Source organism: Trichosurus vulpecula, chromosome 7 (assembly GCF_011100635.1).
Source record: "Trichosurus vulpecula isolate mTriVul1 chromosome 7, mTriVul1.pri, whole genome shotgun sequence".
Classification (NCBI taxonomy): Eukaryota; Metazoa; Chordata; class Mammalia; order Diprotodontia; family Phalangeridae; genus Trichosurus; species Trichosurus vulpecula.
The window spans coordinates 160,901,326-160,914,331 of NC_050579.1; the positions used below are offsets into that span (position 1 = coordinate 160,901,326).

Consider the following 13,006-nt stretch of genomic DNA (forward strand, 5'->3'; position numbering starts at 1 on the left):
GGTAATATATAATATGAGCTACCCCCCACTAGAAATATTTATTAAACAAATATTAAACAAATGGATTAAATGACTACAAAAATAATCATTTTCAAAATCCTCTTACAAGACCTGTAAAACTAGTTAAGCATGTAATAATAAAAATACTAATTATACACGTAAAAATGTTGCAAAACATGTACTACTTTCAATGCTGACCAGGAGTCCTGCTCAAAAGAAAAAAAAAAAGTAAAAGAAAGCCTTTGATCTGATCTCTCGACCTGGCATGCATTACCAGGAGGTGTGTACTGAAGTTGAAAGATGGTAAGGAAGCCTCAGCAGTGGCAGAACTGGAAGGATTAAGATAAGTCTAGCTTACTATTTTAAAGCATGAGGAGTATAGATAAGCTGATGTGGAAAGATTAGTGGTAACCAAAAACAAGATACAGAAACAAACAAACAACCAAATAAAACAGCAGGAATAGTAAAAATAAACCCACTTCCCTCCCCCCCACCCCTACCCCCAAGACAGCCCATTCCAAATCAGGAAAACTCTAATTGTTAAGGAGTTTCTCCCGACACCAAGCCCAAAGCTGCCTCTGCAATTTCCACCCATTGACCCTCTAGAATGCAACAGAACAAGTCTAATCTACTTCTTCCACATGATACAACCTCACTTCATGTTGGACATGAGCCGAACAATGCTCAGTCAAAACTTAGCTTTACATTAAATGGAATAATGGCCCTTTACTAGCCTGATTATCCTACGAGACTGGGCAGGTGCAGGGGGATGACATGGGAGCCATATTTCAAATATTTGGAGTTCTAAGTGGAAGTGAGATCAATCTTCTATGTTTGTCCTCAGTGGGAAGAAAGAAGGAAAAATGAAGAGAAGTTACAAAAATACATAAGATTAGATATCAGGACAAACTTCCAACCATTAGACCTGCCCAAACATACAATGGGCTGCCTGAAGAAGTGGTGAGTTTTCCCTCCCTGGAGGTGTTCAAAGCAGGGACTGGCTGACCACTTTTGGGGGATAGTAGGAACTCCTTTTTAGATATGGGTTGGACTTCCTAAATGGACTAGATGGTCACTGAGGACCCTTCTTACTCTAAAATTATGTGATTCTGATCTTAAGATTCTGTGAGGGCTTATCAACAAGGGGGAAGGGAGAGGGGAAAGGCGCACTAGTCAAGGTGGGGTCTTATGTTGCCCTTAAGGATATATTGTAATGGGGATTCTTTTTCAGGTATGAGTTGGACTATATGGCCCCTGAAGTCCTTCCTACCCCTGGGATTCTGTGATCCTACAATAAAGGGAAATCAAGGAGTACATACAATGAAAAGACCTAAAAAGCACTGAATGCATTCTTCTGTTCCTTTCTAGCTTCATTTTCCAGAGACTTAATAGAAACTAGCCTATCAGCAAGTGCTCGTGTTCTCTGAGCCTAGTAAAATGAGAATATCAGGAAAAAACAGGGCATGACTAGGAGAAGAAGCCACAGCACTGGTAAATGTGGGTAGAACCTATGCAAATAATTGGAGTCCAGAAAAAACATTTGAAAACCTAATGATTCTTGAAAGCTATTTGCAAGGGAAGGCAAGTAATGATGAATAGGGTGTTTTGTGGCTATTATTTTGAACAATTACTCAAGATTTAACTCTGCATTTTAAGAAACAGATAAAGGTACTGAAGGTACATTCACTAACAGTTTCTTTATTCTTTTTGCAAAAAAAAAAAATTATAAAATCCAGCAGAGCAATATAATGTTCTGCACACGGTGTGCGTTTTGCCTAAGTAAGCTGTGATTAAATTATGGACTTAACTAACTGGATATTCCAGTTACACAGGAATAGCCTTGTGCCTTCAAAGAAGATGTCCCTATGCTTCCATGCTAGGTGAGCTGACCATGTAAAGTTTTTATTCTTTTTCTCTCTTTCATTGCACTCATTAACTTGAAGACCAAGCTTCGATATCTTTCTACTTAAAAGTGTCTCAATTAAGGCAAAGCCAAGGTGAGTTGTAGACCAAAGCTTCCATGCAGTAGGTAAAGATAAAGAAGGAAATGCTATAAAACTCTCCTGTATATCCCTGTTTAAGTGATGACTGCTCTTCCAAAGAAGAAGAAGAAGAAATCATGTATGGAAGTCATCACTGTAACAATCTTAAGGAAAAGCTCTATTATAAATATAAATCTATTCTTCTCCGTGCTTGTTCGATGAGCTTCTGTTCCTCTGAAGGAAATCTTGACTCTCAACAAAAAGATGATCCAACCTCAAGAGGATAGGATTAACACACACTTACTATTTCTTGCAGGATGAAAGAACAAGGCTCACATTAAAGAACAGGGGGTTCAGGTCACAGCTGGTTGAAGCAATTTCCTTTAGGCTTCTTCAGAATCCTAAGGCTAGATGACTGGCGGGGGAGGGCAGAGAGCATCCTGCTGCTCTGTTCTCCTAAGACAGCTAGTATATAATCATTTCTCCTTCCCCCCCCCCTCCAATTTGATGAAGAGGAATAGGGACTGGACCTGTACTTTCATTAATATAGGGAACTCCCAAGTGAGTTCCCATTAATTCACTTCAGCAGCTTCTCTGAAACTCATAGTCTTGGAGTGACTATAGAAAGTTACCTAGAACACTGAGAGGTTATCTAACTATATATTAGAGATGACTATATATTAGGAACATGAACTCGCATCTTTCAGGTTTCAAGGCCAGCTAGCGCTCTAACTATTCTGTGCTACCTCTTGTTAGATAAAATACCACACCAGGCCTAGAATCAGAAAGACCTGAGTTCAAATCTGGCCTCAGAGACACTTAGCAGCTGTGTGACTCTGGACAATCACTTAAATCTCTGTTTGCCTCAGTTTCCCTAACTGTAAAATGAGCACCAAGCTTCCAGGGTTGTTGTGAGGGTCAAATGAGATGATAATTGTAAAGCTCTTAGCACAGTTATCTTGGTAGTAAGCGCTATTATTATAAAGTCATCTGTTACTCTACAGCCCAAACAAAAGCATAGCCTTACACAACAAACGACAATTTCCCCCCAAGAAAGTTAAAGTTCTTGCTCACCGGGGTATCTGATAGTGACATTCCAGCCAGGGAAATACTTGGTTCATATATGCTAGGTTTTAAGTAACTCATGAAATCTGCATCATTGCTTCCATAGTTTGGCATCTGTGGTTTAAGAGCACTTTCAAACGGACTGGATTTCTCCACACCATTATTATTCTTGAGCTTGGAAAATTCAGAAAGTCTAGTTTCTGGTAACAGGTTGCTTCGTGCATCTGGATCCCTCTTTGTTTCACCCGCTTGCAAGTATTTTTCCACATAGTTTGGGCTTTTTAAACCTGAAAGTGATTTACTGGATGAGTCAAAGTTAAAGATCTTTGAGGAGTTGGTCGATGGAGGTTTGTGGAGTTCATTTTCTGAAACAGTGGGCTGAGTGGAAAGGCCCAATACCCCATCAGAACCAGTCTTTGATGCAGCTGACTTTGGCAAGAGAGAACTGTTCTGGGAAGTGCCAAAAGAGGTGGTCATTGTGTTGACTGATGTCACCGATGGCGAAAAGACCTTTTCTTGGGGTACGGTGGAAGAGGATAACATGCTGGAGAAAAGAGCACTTTTTTCTAGCCTTGATCTCTTAATTCCGCCATTTACGACATCCCTATTCTCCTTTCCATTTGTTTCTGGACATTCCACGAGGTCATTTTTGCTAGGAGCACTCACGGACTTGAAGAGCACACTCTGTTCCTCAGAGGTACGCTTAGGCCTCAATTTAGATTTTATATCTAGACCCTGGAGGAGATGTAAGCTCGGGGACATGTCTTGCTGGTTTTCTTTTTTTTTCCCCAACCCAAAAGTAAATACATTGGGGTCGAGCACTTTTTCTAAATTGTCTTCATGAATAGGAGGCATGACAAAGTGGGGAGCGGGAGAGTTTGGTACCCTGGCCTTCTTTTTCTTCTGGGGCACACAAATGGAGCTGTCCATCTTTTTGATGATTTCTGTGAATTTTTCCATATCCGAAGAAGAATCAAAAGCACTGTCATCACTCCCGACAGAAACATTCAGAACAGTGGCAGGACTGCCCTCAACATCTTCAATGACTTGACTTGGTCTTGGTAAAGGTTCTAAACTGCCCTTGCTACAGTGGGAGCTGGCAGGGCTTGCCTCAGTTCCCATGGCTATTTTGCTGTCATTATTCGGTACCTGGAGGGGCACAGTTTTCGCTAATTCCAGTGCCTCAGAATGCAGGGCAGATTTTTCTGTGTGCTCTCCTCTGCATTCCACATCCTTTGGAGAAGTGGTCTTAGCATCTGGCACATCATCTTTTCCACGAGTGCAGTGGTGAGAAGAATCTATTTCATTTTCATCATTGTAATAACTTGTCAGCCGAACTTCTTCAACCTCCGAGCTGCCTAAAATGATGTGTGAGGCTCGACCTTGAGTGGTTTCCACAGGTAACATATAAGACCTAACCTGGACAAGAACTGTGGATGGTGCTTCATTTTTACAGGTCTCTGTGTCTAATAAATCTTGCTCTGTAGACACAGCAACTTTGTCTTCTCTTCTGAGTTCAGTTGGAGTCATTTTGTTATCCTTTTCACCTAAGACAGGCAAGTCACGCTTGGTATGCCCTACTGATGCTGACGATGGCTGGGATAGTTCTTTCACATCAGTGCCGGAACTGCTAGGAGCTGGGGATGTATTCCCCTCACAATGGACAGAGGCATTTCCACTAGCTACCACAGATACAGATGCTGGCTGCTGGATAGAAGGACCACTAGAAATCTCTGCTATAGGGTGCGAGTCAAGAACATCTGCATGAGGCTTTAATGGGACTGTTTGAGCTGAATCTTTATCCTGATCAAGGTCAATCTTGCTTTCTAACACAGGTGCTGTAATGTTGACAGCCTTCAAATTGTTTTCTCCAAGGACTTCCAGGTCCTTAGTTGGACCCTGAGCAGCATCTGTTTTTTCCAAAGGACAAGTGGGGTCTCTTTGAACATCTGCTTTCTCAGTTTGGTCCAGCTGACAATCAACAGTCTCCCCATTATTTGCAGTCGCTGGCAGAATATTCTTCTTTTCTGTGGAGGCTTCTTTCAACAACCCGCCATTTGGGTGATTACTCTGCATATTTCCTTTCTTTTCAGATTGCTCACTTTCCTTGGATTTTTTCCCTAAATTGAGCTTTGCTCTACCAACGAAGGTCTTTGAGGGTGGTACACTCTTCACGGCCCGGTTGTCTGGGTGTCTTGGGCTATTATTAGCGCGCTTATTTTCAAATAAGGAAATCTTGTTGGCAGTATTTCCTTTATGAACCGGCTGGCTAAATGGATTATGCTCATTTCCCAAGCTCTCAAGATTCTTGGGGGCTTTGAAATTCAGCTCCACATGTTTGGGCTTGGCTGGGCTGCAAGAAATGAAACAGATAAGAGTTACTTGAAAGCTAATTTTTAAAAATAGACACACACCAATTAGTTTCACAATTATGTTAGCTCTCACCTCCCCCCCCCACACATACCCCATATTCATACAAATATCATGGGCACAGTTTCCATAATTTCCACCACCACCCCCAAATTTTTCCAACTTCTTTGCTGTTCCTTGCCTTTTAATATACGTGCAGAATCAATTTGTGAACACTTACTACTAAATAAAATACTAAAATCTGAGAGGTTAAGTAGAAGGGAAAGCGTATGAGTGCTGCCAACTTTCATATGTATTTATTTATATGTACATTAGGCACCTAGGTGGCTCAAGGGACAGAGTACTGAACTTGGAGTTAGGGAGTGCTGAGGTCAAATCCAGCCCCTAAATACTTACTAGCTCTGTGAACCTTAACCTCTCAGGTTCAGTATCCTTATCTGCCAAACAGGAATAACAAAAGGGTTATTGTGAGGATCAAATGCAATAATAAATATAAAGCATTGTGCAAACCTTAAAAGAGTTCTGTAAATGCTAGTTATCATTATATTAAATGAGGGGTGTAAGCATCAACTATGAAAACAAGAATTCTAATAGAGCTCAAAACACAACTCTGACCGACATAAAAACCTCAGTGCCTATGTCAGGACATGAATGCAAGACAGGCCCTCTAAAGCCAGGAAGTCAAGAGGCCTGTCTGATCATTAAATATTTACATAAAGATCAAAATATTTTACAACCTGGTTTCTGGGCTATTATGAGATACTGCTGAGAGTCACTACAATTAAAGTAGTAACTCTGATTAAAAGGAAGGAGGACCCTGTAATTCATGATGCAATGCCTACGTTTTAAAACGAGAAGGGAAACTTACTCCATGGGCGAACATACCACAAGTATAATATGAAAGGGAAATCCTCCGAAGACGAAATGTTCTGAGAGGAGCTTTGGTACATAGCAGTCAGTTATAGAAAGAATTTAAAGAAATAATCAGTCTAACTAGTATTTCTGTGGAATACACAAAATAATATTTCACCTTCACTTTTCAGTTACCATCCCAAGTTTACTATCACAAGCAAAGATGAAAAACCTTATTTGGACTGTTAAAAATAATGATAACGAAGAGAGATAACCACAGTTAATACGGTTTTGACTTTGTCAACAAGTACCTACTACTGTGCCTAATGCTGGAGATAAAAAAGAAAAAAGTGAAACGGTCCCTGCCCTCAAAAAGCTTTTATTCTATTGGGAAGGGGAAGATGATATGTTTATCTCTAAGAAATACAGACTCTACTTTAGCTACATTCCTTCAGAAATAAAAGGGGACTGTTTTACACTGAGCCATGAATGATCATGGGGAGGTGCTTGCATTGCCCTGCAAGAAACCTTGGACTTGGACTTTTGTTAACATCTTATAAATCAAAAATGTGCTCCTCTGTACAGTAAAGCACACTACTATTTAACAACACGAAGCTGTGTGACAATAAATAACTTTGTTCCCTTGGGAAAAAAAAAAAGAAATACAGACTCTAGACACAATAAATACAAGGTAATAGGCCAGGGAAGGGCACTAGAAGCCGGTAGGGGGGCACGAAAAGTTTCATGAAGAAAAGTTAAAGATAAGGTGACTTTTTAAAGGAAGCAGGAGTGTCGTGTGTAAGAGACACAGCAAGAAAGCTAGGCTGCCTCCACAGCAGAGTGCAGAATGAGGAGTAATATACAATAAGGCCGGAAAGGTAAGTTGGGGCCAAATCCTGAAGGATTTTAAAAGGCAGAGGAGTTTATACTTGATCCTAAAGACAATAGGGTGTCACTAGAAGGGAGGAAGGGAAAGGTATTAGTTAGCATTTGTTAAGTGCCTACTATGTTTCAGACACTGTACTATAAACACTTTTACAAATATGGCCTCATTTGATCCTCACCATAACCAGGGGAAGGTAGTTGCTATTATTATCCCTGTTTTACAGCTGAGAAAACTGAGGCAGACAGAGGTCAAGTGACTTGCCTAGGGTGACGCAGCTAGTGGGATTTGAACTCAGGTCTTCCTGACTCTGGCCCACTCACTCTATCCATTGGATTTATGAAATAAGGTAAGATTAAGTAAATATTTATTAAGCTGAAATGGAACAGGTCATTAGAAAGGAATGTTAAATTTAAAGAAAACTATAAGTTGGCAGGCATAAAATGAACAGAAGTGTTCATTAAAACGACGGCTCCTTTTGGATAAAAAATAATCATTACTGAGAAAGTAAGTTTCACTGTGGTATGTTGGAAGCAACATTGGGCTAGAACCATCAGGAGACCTGGAATCCAATTCCAGCTATACCACCAACCAGCTGGATGAACTTGGGTAGATTATTTAGATATTCTAGGTCTCAGTCTCCCCATCTGTAAAATGGGAGGGTGGCCTAGTTGATTCCTTCCAGACTTAAAATTCTATGAATTTATGAAAACCTTTCCTCTCCATAAGGGCAGCTTGGAATTGTAGAGAACCAAGGTTGGAGCTAGAAAGATCTAGGTTCAAGTCCCATCTCTTAAGACACATAACTGGTTCTGTGACGCTGAGCAAGCTATTTGACCTCTCACTGCTTCAAGAAATTACAAAGGAGGTGCCAGAAAGGTGCAGTTTTCTCCCTGGGAGTTCTCTATACCAGTATCTATCCTTTCCATCCCTCTTGGATGAACATTTCTGGGTTTTTTGGTAGATTGTTCTTACTGGAAGAAAGGTAAGTGTGCTTTATGAATAGCCTCAGGAAGTTTTCTTACGGCTTACACTGACTGTTCAGCCCCACTGTTTTCTAAATAATGGGCGTCATTCACGGAGGCTACCTCTCTGACGCTGCTACAGAACAAACAGTGACTGAGTCAAAGGTCTCACAGTCCACAGCTGGTGAGATAATTTGAGTTATTCATTAAGTAACTTTTCCTTTCACAATTTACCAAACAGGACTCCTACTCAAAGGCACACTTAAGAAAGCAGAGAGTTACTCAGTTTCATTCATTTTAAGAAACACGTATTAAGTACCTCTCATACGCAAAGTTTTCTAGGCTAGGTGCTCAGACCATAAAACAGATGAAAGATAGGGTTCAATTAGTGTCAAGGCAAGAGACAAGGTAAAGTGCTACAAGAAATCTGAGAAGAGGAAAACCAATGGTGACAGAGTAGGAAAGAACCTTCACCTTGCAAACCTGAGTTCTAGACCATTGACTAGCCCAGCACCCTCGAGCAACTCAACTTAAGCTCTCCATGCCTCTGTTTCTTCAGCTGTAAAATGACTGAGCTGGACTAAATCATCTCTAATTTTCATTGCAGCCCTAGGCTAGGCCTATGAACACTTTTAGCTGGGGAAGATAGGGTGGGGAGATGGCAGGAAAAGCCAGTAGAGGAGTCATGTCGAAGATGGACGATGCCTGAGCCTGGCATTGTAGAAAGGTGAGACTTGAACAGAGAAAGGGGGAAGGGAGCCCACACTAGGGATGGGGATGACAAAAGATGGATTAAGACATAGCAAGCAGAAAAAATTAGAATAGTTATTAAATAGAATATATAGAGGAAGGCAGTATGAAATAAGGCTGGAAAGGTAAACTGGAGGCCTTTAAATGCCATACTTAATTTGATAAGGGAAGAAATTATTCAGAAAAGGGGAGAAAACAAATAGAACCTGAAAACTACAGGCTGGTGAGCTTGACTTCATTTCTGGGGAAATTCTAGAATGAATCATTAAAGAGCTATGTGAACACCTAGGAAAGGAAGTGGGCATTACAAAGATCCAGCCTGGTTTCATCATTAGTAAGTCATGCCCAACTAATTTCATTTCCTTTTTTTTTTGACAACTTTATCAGAAGAATATTCTAGCTATAGTTCACCAACATTTTAGAAAACCACTTAAAGTTTGACATACTTATTTTTATGTTAAATATGGAGTGACATAGGATAGAGCCTATCCTTCTAGTCCTATCTAGTCTATCCTATCTAGGTCCTTGGGTGTGGACTTTTGACTGAGTCCAAGTTTTACAGAACAAATCCTTTTTTTAAGGGGATGTGTTCTGTGAAGTTTGGATTCAGCCAAAAGGGCTGCACTTGAGGACCTAGAGGGCCACATGTGGCCTCAAGGTCACAGGTTCCCCACCCCTGGTAAAGATGGTAATGCAATTATATGGATTTTGGAACTGGATGAACAGCCAGAATGGAAGAGTTCAGTATCGGCTTGGCAGTGGGGCAGACTTAGGAAATCTGGACTTGGACTTGTGCTAAAATAACAGTACTGATAATAGCAGCAGAAGTGCTTCACAGTTTGCTAAGTGTTATGTATACAGCATTATATCCTTTGATATTCACCACACCCTGGAGAAGTGGGTGCTATCATTGCCTCCATTCTGAGATGGAGAAATTGAATCTAGAAGATCAACGACGTGACTGGGGTCGCACAGAGCTAGGAAGTGTCTTAGGCAGGATCTGAGGAGAAGCTTTCCTGATTCCAAGTCCAGGATGCTAACCACTACCCCACCCAGCTCCCTTATGTTATTTTGCATTTCTTACTGATTCCAAGCCCAACATTTCTAACAATGATTTGGAAAAAAGAACAGGTGATTTGCACCTGTCACATCTGCAGATGACCCAAAGTGAGGAGAGAGAACTAACCGAGGCAGGAACCAAAACTAATTCGACAGGCTGAAGCATTGGGCTGAATCTAATAACATGAAATGCTGGCAGGTCAAATGTAAAATATGACACTTGATTTCCAAAAGTGATCTTCAGAAATACAAGCATCAACAGAAAGGAGCTGGTCTCAAAAGGATCGGAGGATTTTAAAGGGCGGCATACTCAATGTAAGTCAGAAATGTGATGTACCAGTACAAAAAGCGAATGTAACCTCAGGCTTCAGTAAAAGAGGAACAACTTCCAGGAAAAAACTGGAGACAGTCTCCATATTCTGCTCTGGTCAGAACACTCCTAGGCTAATGTATTCAGTTCTGGGTACCAGTGTTTAAGAAGAACATTAATAATCTGGGGTGTCCAGAGGCAACTCAAATAGTGAGAGATTGTAAGTTCATGCCATGAAGGAACTGGGAAAATTTAGGTTGGAAAAGAGAAGACTAAGTGGACATGACGGCTACCTTCAAGGATCTGCGGGTCAGTCAAGAGGTATTAAATTTATTCTTCTTGGCCTCAGGACACAACTGGAAGCATGGGCAGAAGTCACAAAAAGGTAAATTTTGCTTAATGTTCAAGAAAAATTTCCTAATTATTGGAGTTGTCCAAAAGTAAAATGAGCTTCCTTCCTTGAGAGGTTCTAGGTTCCGCATTATTGGAAGTTTCCAACTAGAGGTTGGATGAATACTTGTCAAGTGTGTTCCAATGGAGATTTGCTTTGGGGCAGGGTTGGACTAAATGATACCTGAGGTTCCTTCTAACTAAAGTTCTATTAGTCTGGTGAATTACTGCAGGTGTTTGAATAGAAAAGTGACAAGATCAAAAGAGATCATTAATTGGATTAAACAGGCAGTGGCATAAAGGATGGACTGGAAAGCAGATGGACTGGAACAAGAGCAGCTGGTATAATTCTCTGGTCAAAAAGGGCCTGAGCTTGGGTGGTTTCAGCAGAAATAGAAACGAAGAGTGAGATGTGAATGATAATACATATTATCAGGTGGACGAGGTCAGAAGAATATTCTAGCTATAGTTCACCTACATTTTAGAAAACCACTTAGTATGTCGTACTTATTTTTTATGGAAAATATGGAGTGATAATCAAAAGTGGAATCAAACACACTTAATGTTTGATTATCCATGGTAGATAAGGGAAAGAAAAAGGAAGAAACGAATGGTCTCTGAGCTTATGAGCCTAGCTGTCTGGGAGTATAGTAGTACCATAAAGAGAAACCAATAAATAAGGAAGAGAGGAAGACTTTGAAGTTGGGGGAGAGAATATAACTTTGTTTTGGACTAGCTGAATTTGAAGACCCAGTAGATCCTCAAATATCCAATAACTAATGGATAGATATATGGAGCTCAGAAGAAAGATTGTGGGGTAAAGACATAATCTGAGGTCTAGCTTCAGAAAAGGGCAGCTAGGTGGCACAGTGGACAGAGTACTAGGTCTAGAGTCAAGAGGATGAATGTTCCTGAGTTCAAATCTGACCTCATACACTTACTAGCTGTGTGACCCTGGGCGAGTCACTTAACCCTGTTTGCCTCAGTTTTTTCATCTATAAAATGAGCTAGAGAAGGAAATGGCGAAGCACTCCAGTACCAATACCAAGACCACCCCAAATAGGGTCACAAAGAGTTGGACACAACTGAAATGACTAAACAACAACAAATATCTTCAGAAAGGAGATCAATGGAGCCACAGAAGTGAGAGAAGTGGCCATGGGGAAGGAGTATAGAAAGAAAAGGAGGCCCCGAACAGTATCGTTAATGGGCAGGTGAAGGATGAGGATCTAGCAAGGGAGACAGAAAAATAGCAGGAAAATAGGAAGAGGGATAATCATGACATTGAATTGGCATGGACACTGGCCAAGGGACGAGAGAATTGCAGGAAGTCAACATAGGTCACGATGTCAAAAATGCTGCACTAAAGTTAAGGTGGAGAAGGAAGAAGACTGAAAAGAAAGCCGCTGGATTTGGGAATGAAGAAGCCAAAAGAAAACAATTTCAATAGATTGGTGGGGACAGAAGTCAGATGTGAGAAATGAGTGGGTAGTAAAAAAGTAGAGGCCGTAAGTATAAGCAACCATATAAAAGTTTGGCTTAAAATAAAGATTTATGGTATATGAATATAATAGAATTTTACTCTATCAGAAACAAATATCAAAAATACAGAGGCACAGGAAGACTGAAGAACTCATGTAAAAATGAAGTAGAATGATGGTAAATTATATACATCATGACAGCAAGGTAAATGGGGGAAAAAAACTAAACTGAACACTGTGGGATTATACTGCCCAAGTTTGGCCCTGAAGAACAGAGAAGAGAAAGCACCTCCCTCCTTTCTTTGTTGGGGTAAGGAGCCATAGATGTGGAACACCATACATAGTCTATTAGACCAAGCTGACAGGAGAGTGAATTTTGCTTAACTGCTTCTCCTATTTTTTTTCTTTTTTTCACTCTTTATTATAGAGGTAGCATAATACAGGGGATAGAAAGCTGGCTTTAAGCAAGGAAGACCTAGGTTCAAATCCTGCCTTCAGCATATACTGGCTAGATGACGCTGGGTAAGTCTCTCAGTGGTCTAGGTAACTATTTTTATAAGTCACAAAGAAGGTGCTGACCTCCACTGGTAGAGAGAGTTTCACCATATCGGTGTTCCCTATACTAATGAAGTCACAGGTCCAGTCCCTTATCCATAAGAAGGAAGACTCTGGGTAGGGGAGAACAGAAGGATATAAAGATAAACGATGATATGAAATCAAAAGTTCTCGACGCACATGCACTTTGGAGGATGACAGCCTCCAAACTGGGCTCCCTGACTCCGGTTTCTCCTTTCTCCAATCCCATCCTCCACACAACTTCCAAAATAGTCTTCCTACTAGAATAACAAGCATAGAAGACTGGGTCTGGAGTCAGGAAGACCTGATTTCAGATCTGGTCT

At 40.7% G+C, this 13,006-nt stretch overlaps 1 protein-coding gene across 1 annotated transcript in view; it reads right to left on the minus strand.

Annotated features, from left to right (window-relative positions):
• Positions 1 to 13,006, minus strand: part of CRYBG1 (crystallin beta-gamma domain containing 1) — a 77,604-nt gene that overhangs the window by 60,306 nt on the left and 4,292 nt on the right. The window contains exon 2 of the mRNA XM_036765927.1: positions 3,057 to 5,400. Coding sequence (XP_036621822.1) covers positions 3,057 to 5,400 — 2,344 coding nt within the window. The remainder of the gene's footprint in view (positions 1 to 3,056; positions 5,401 to 13,006) is intronic.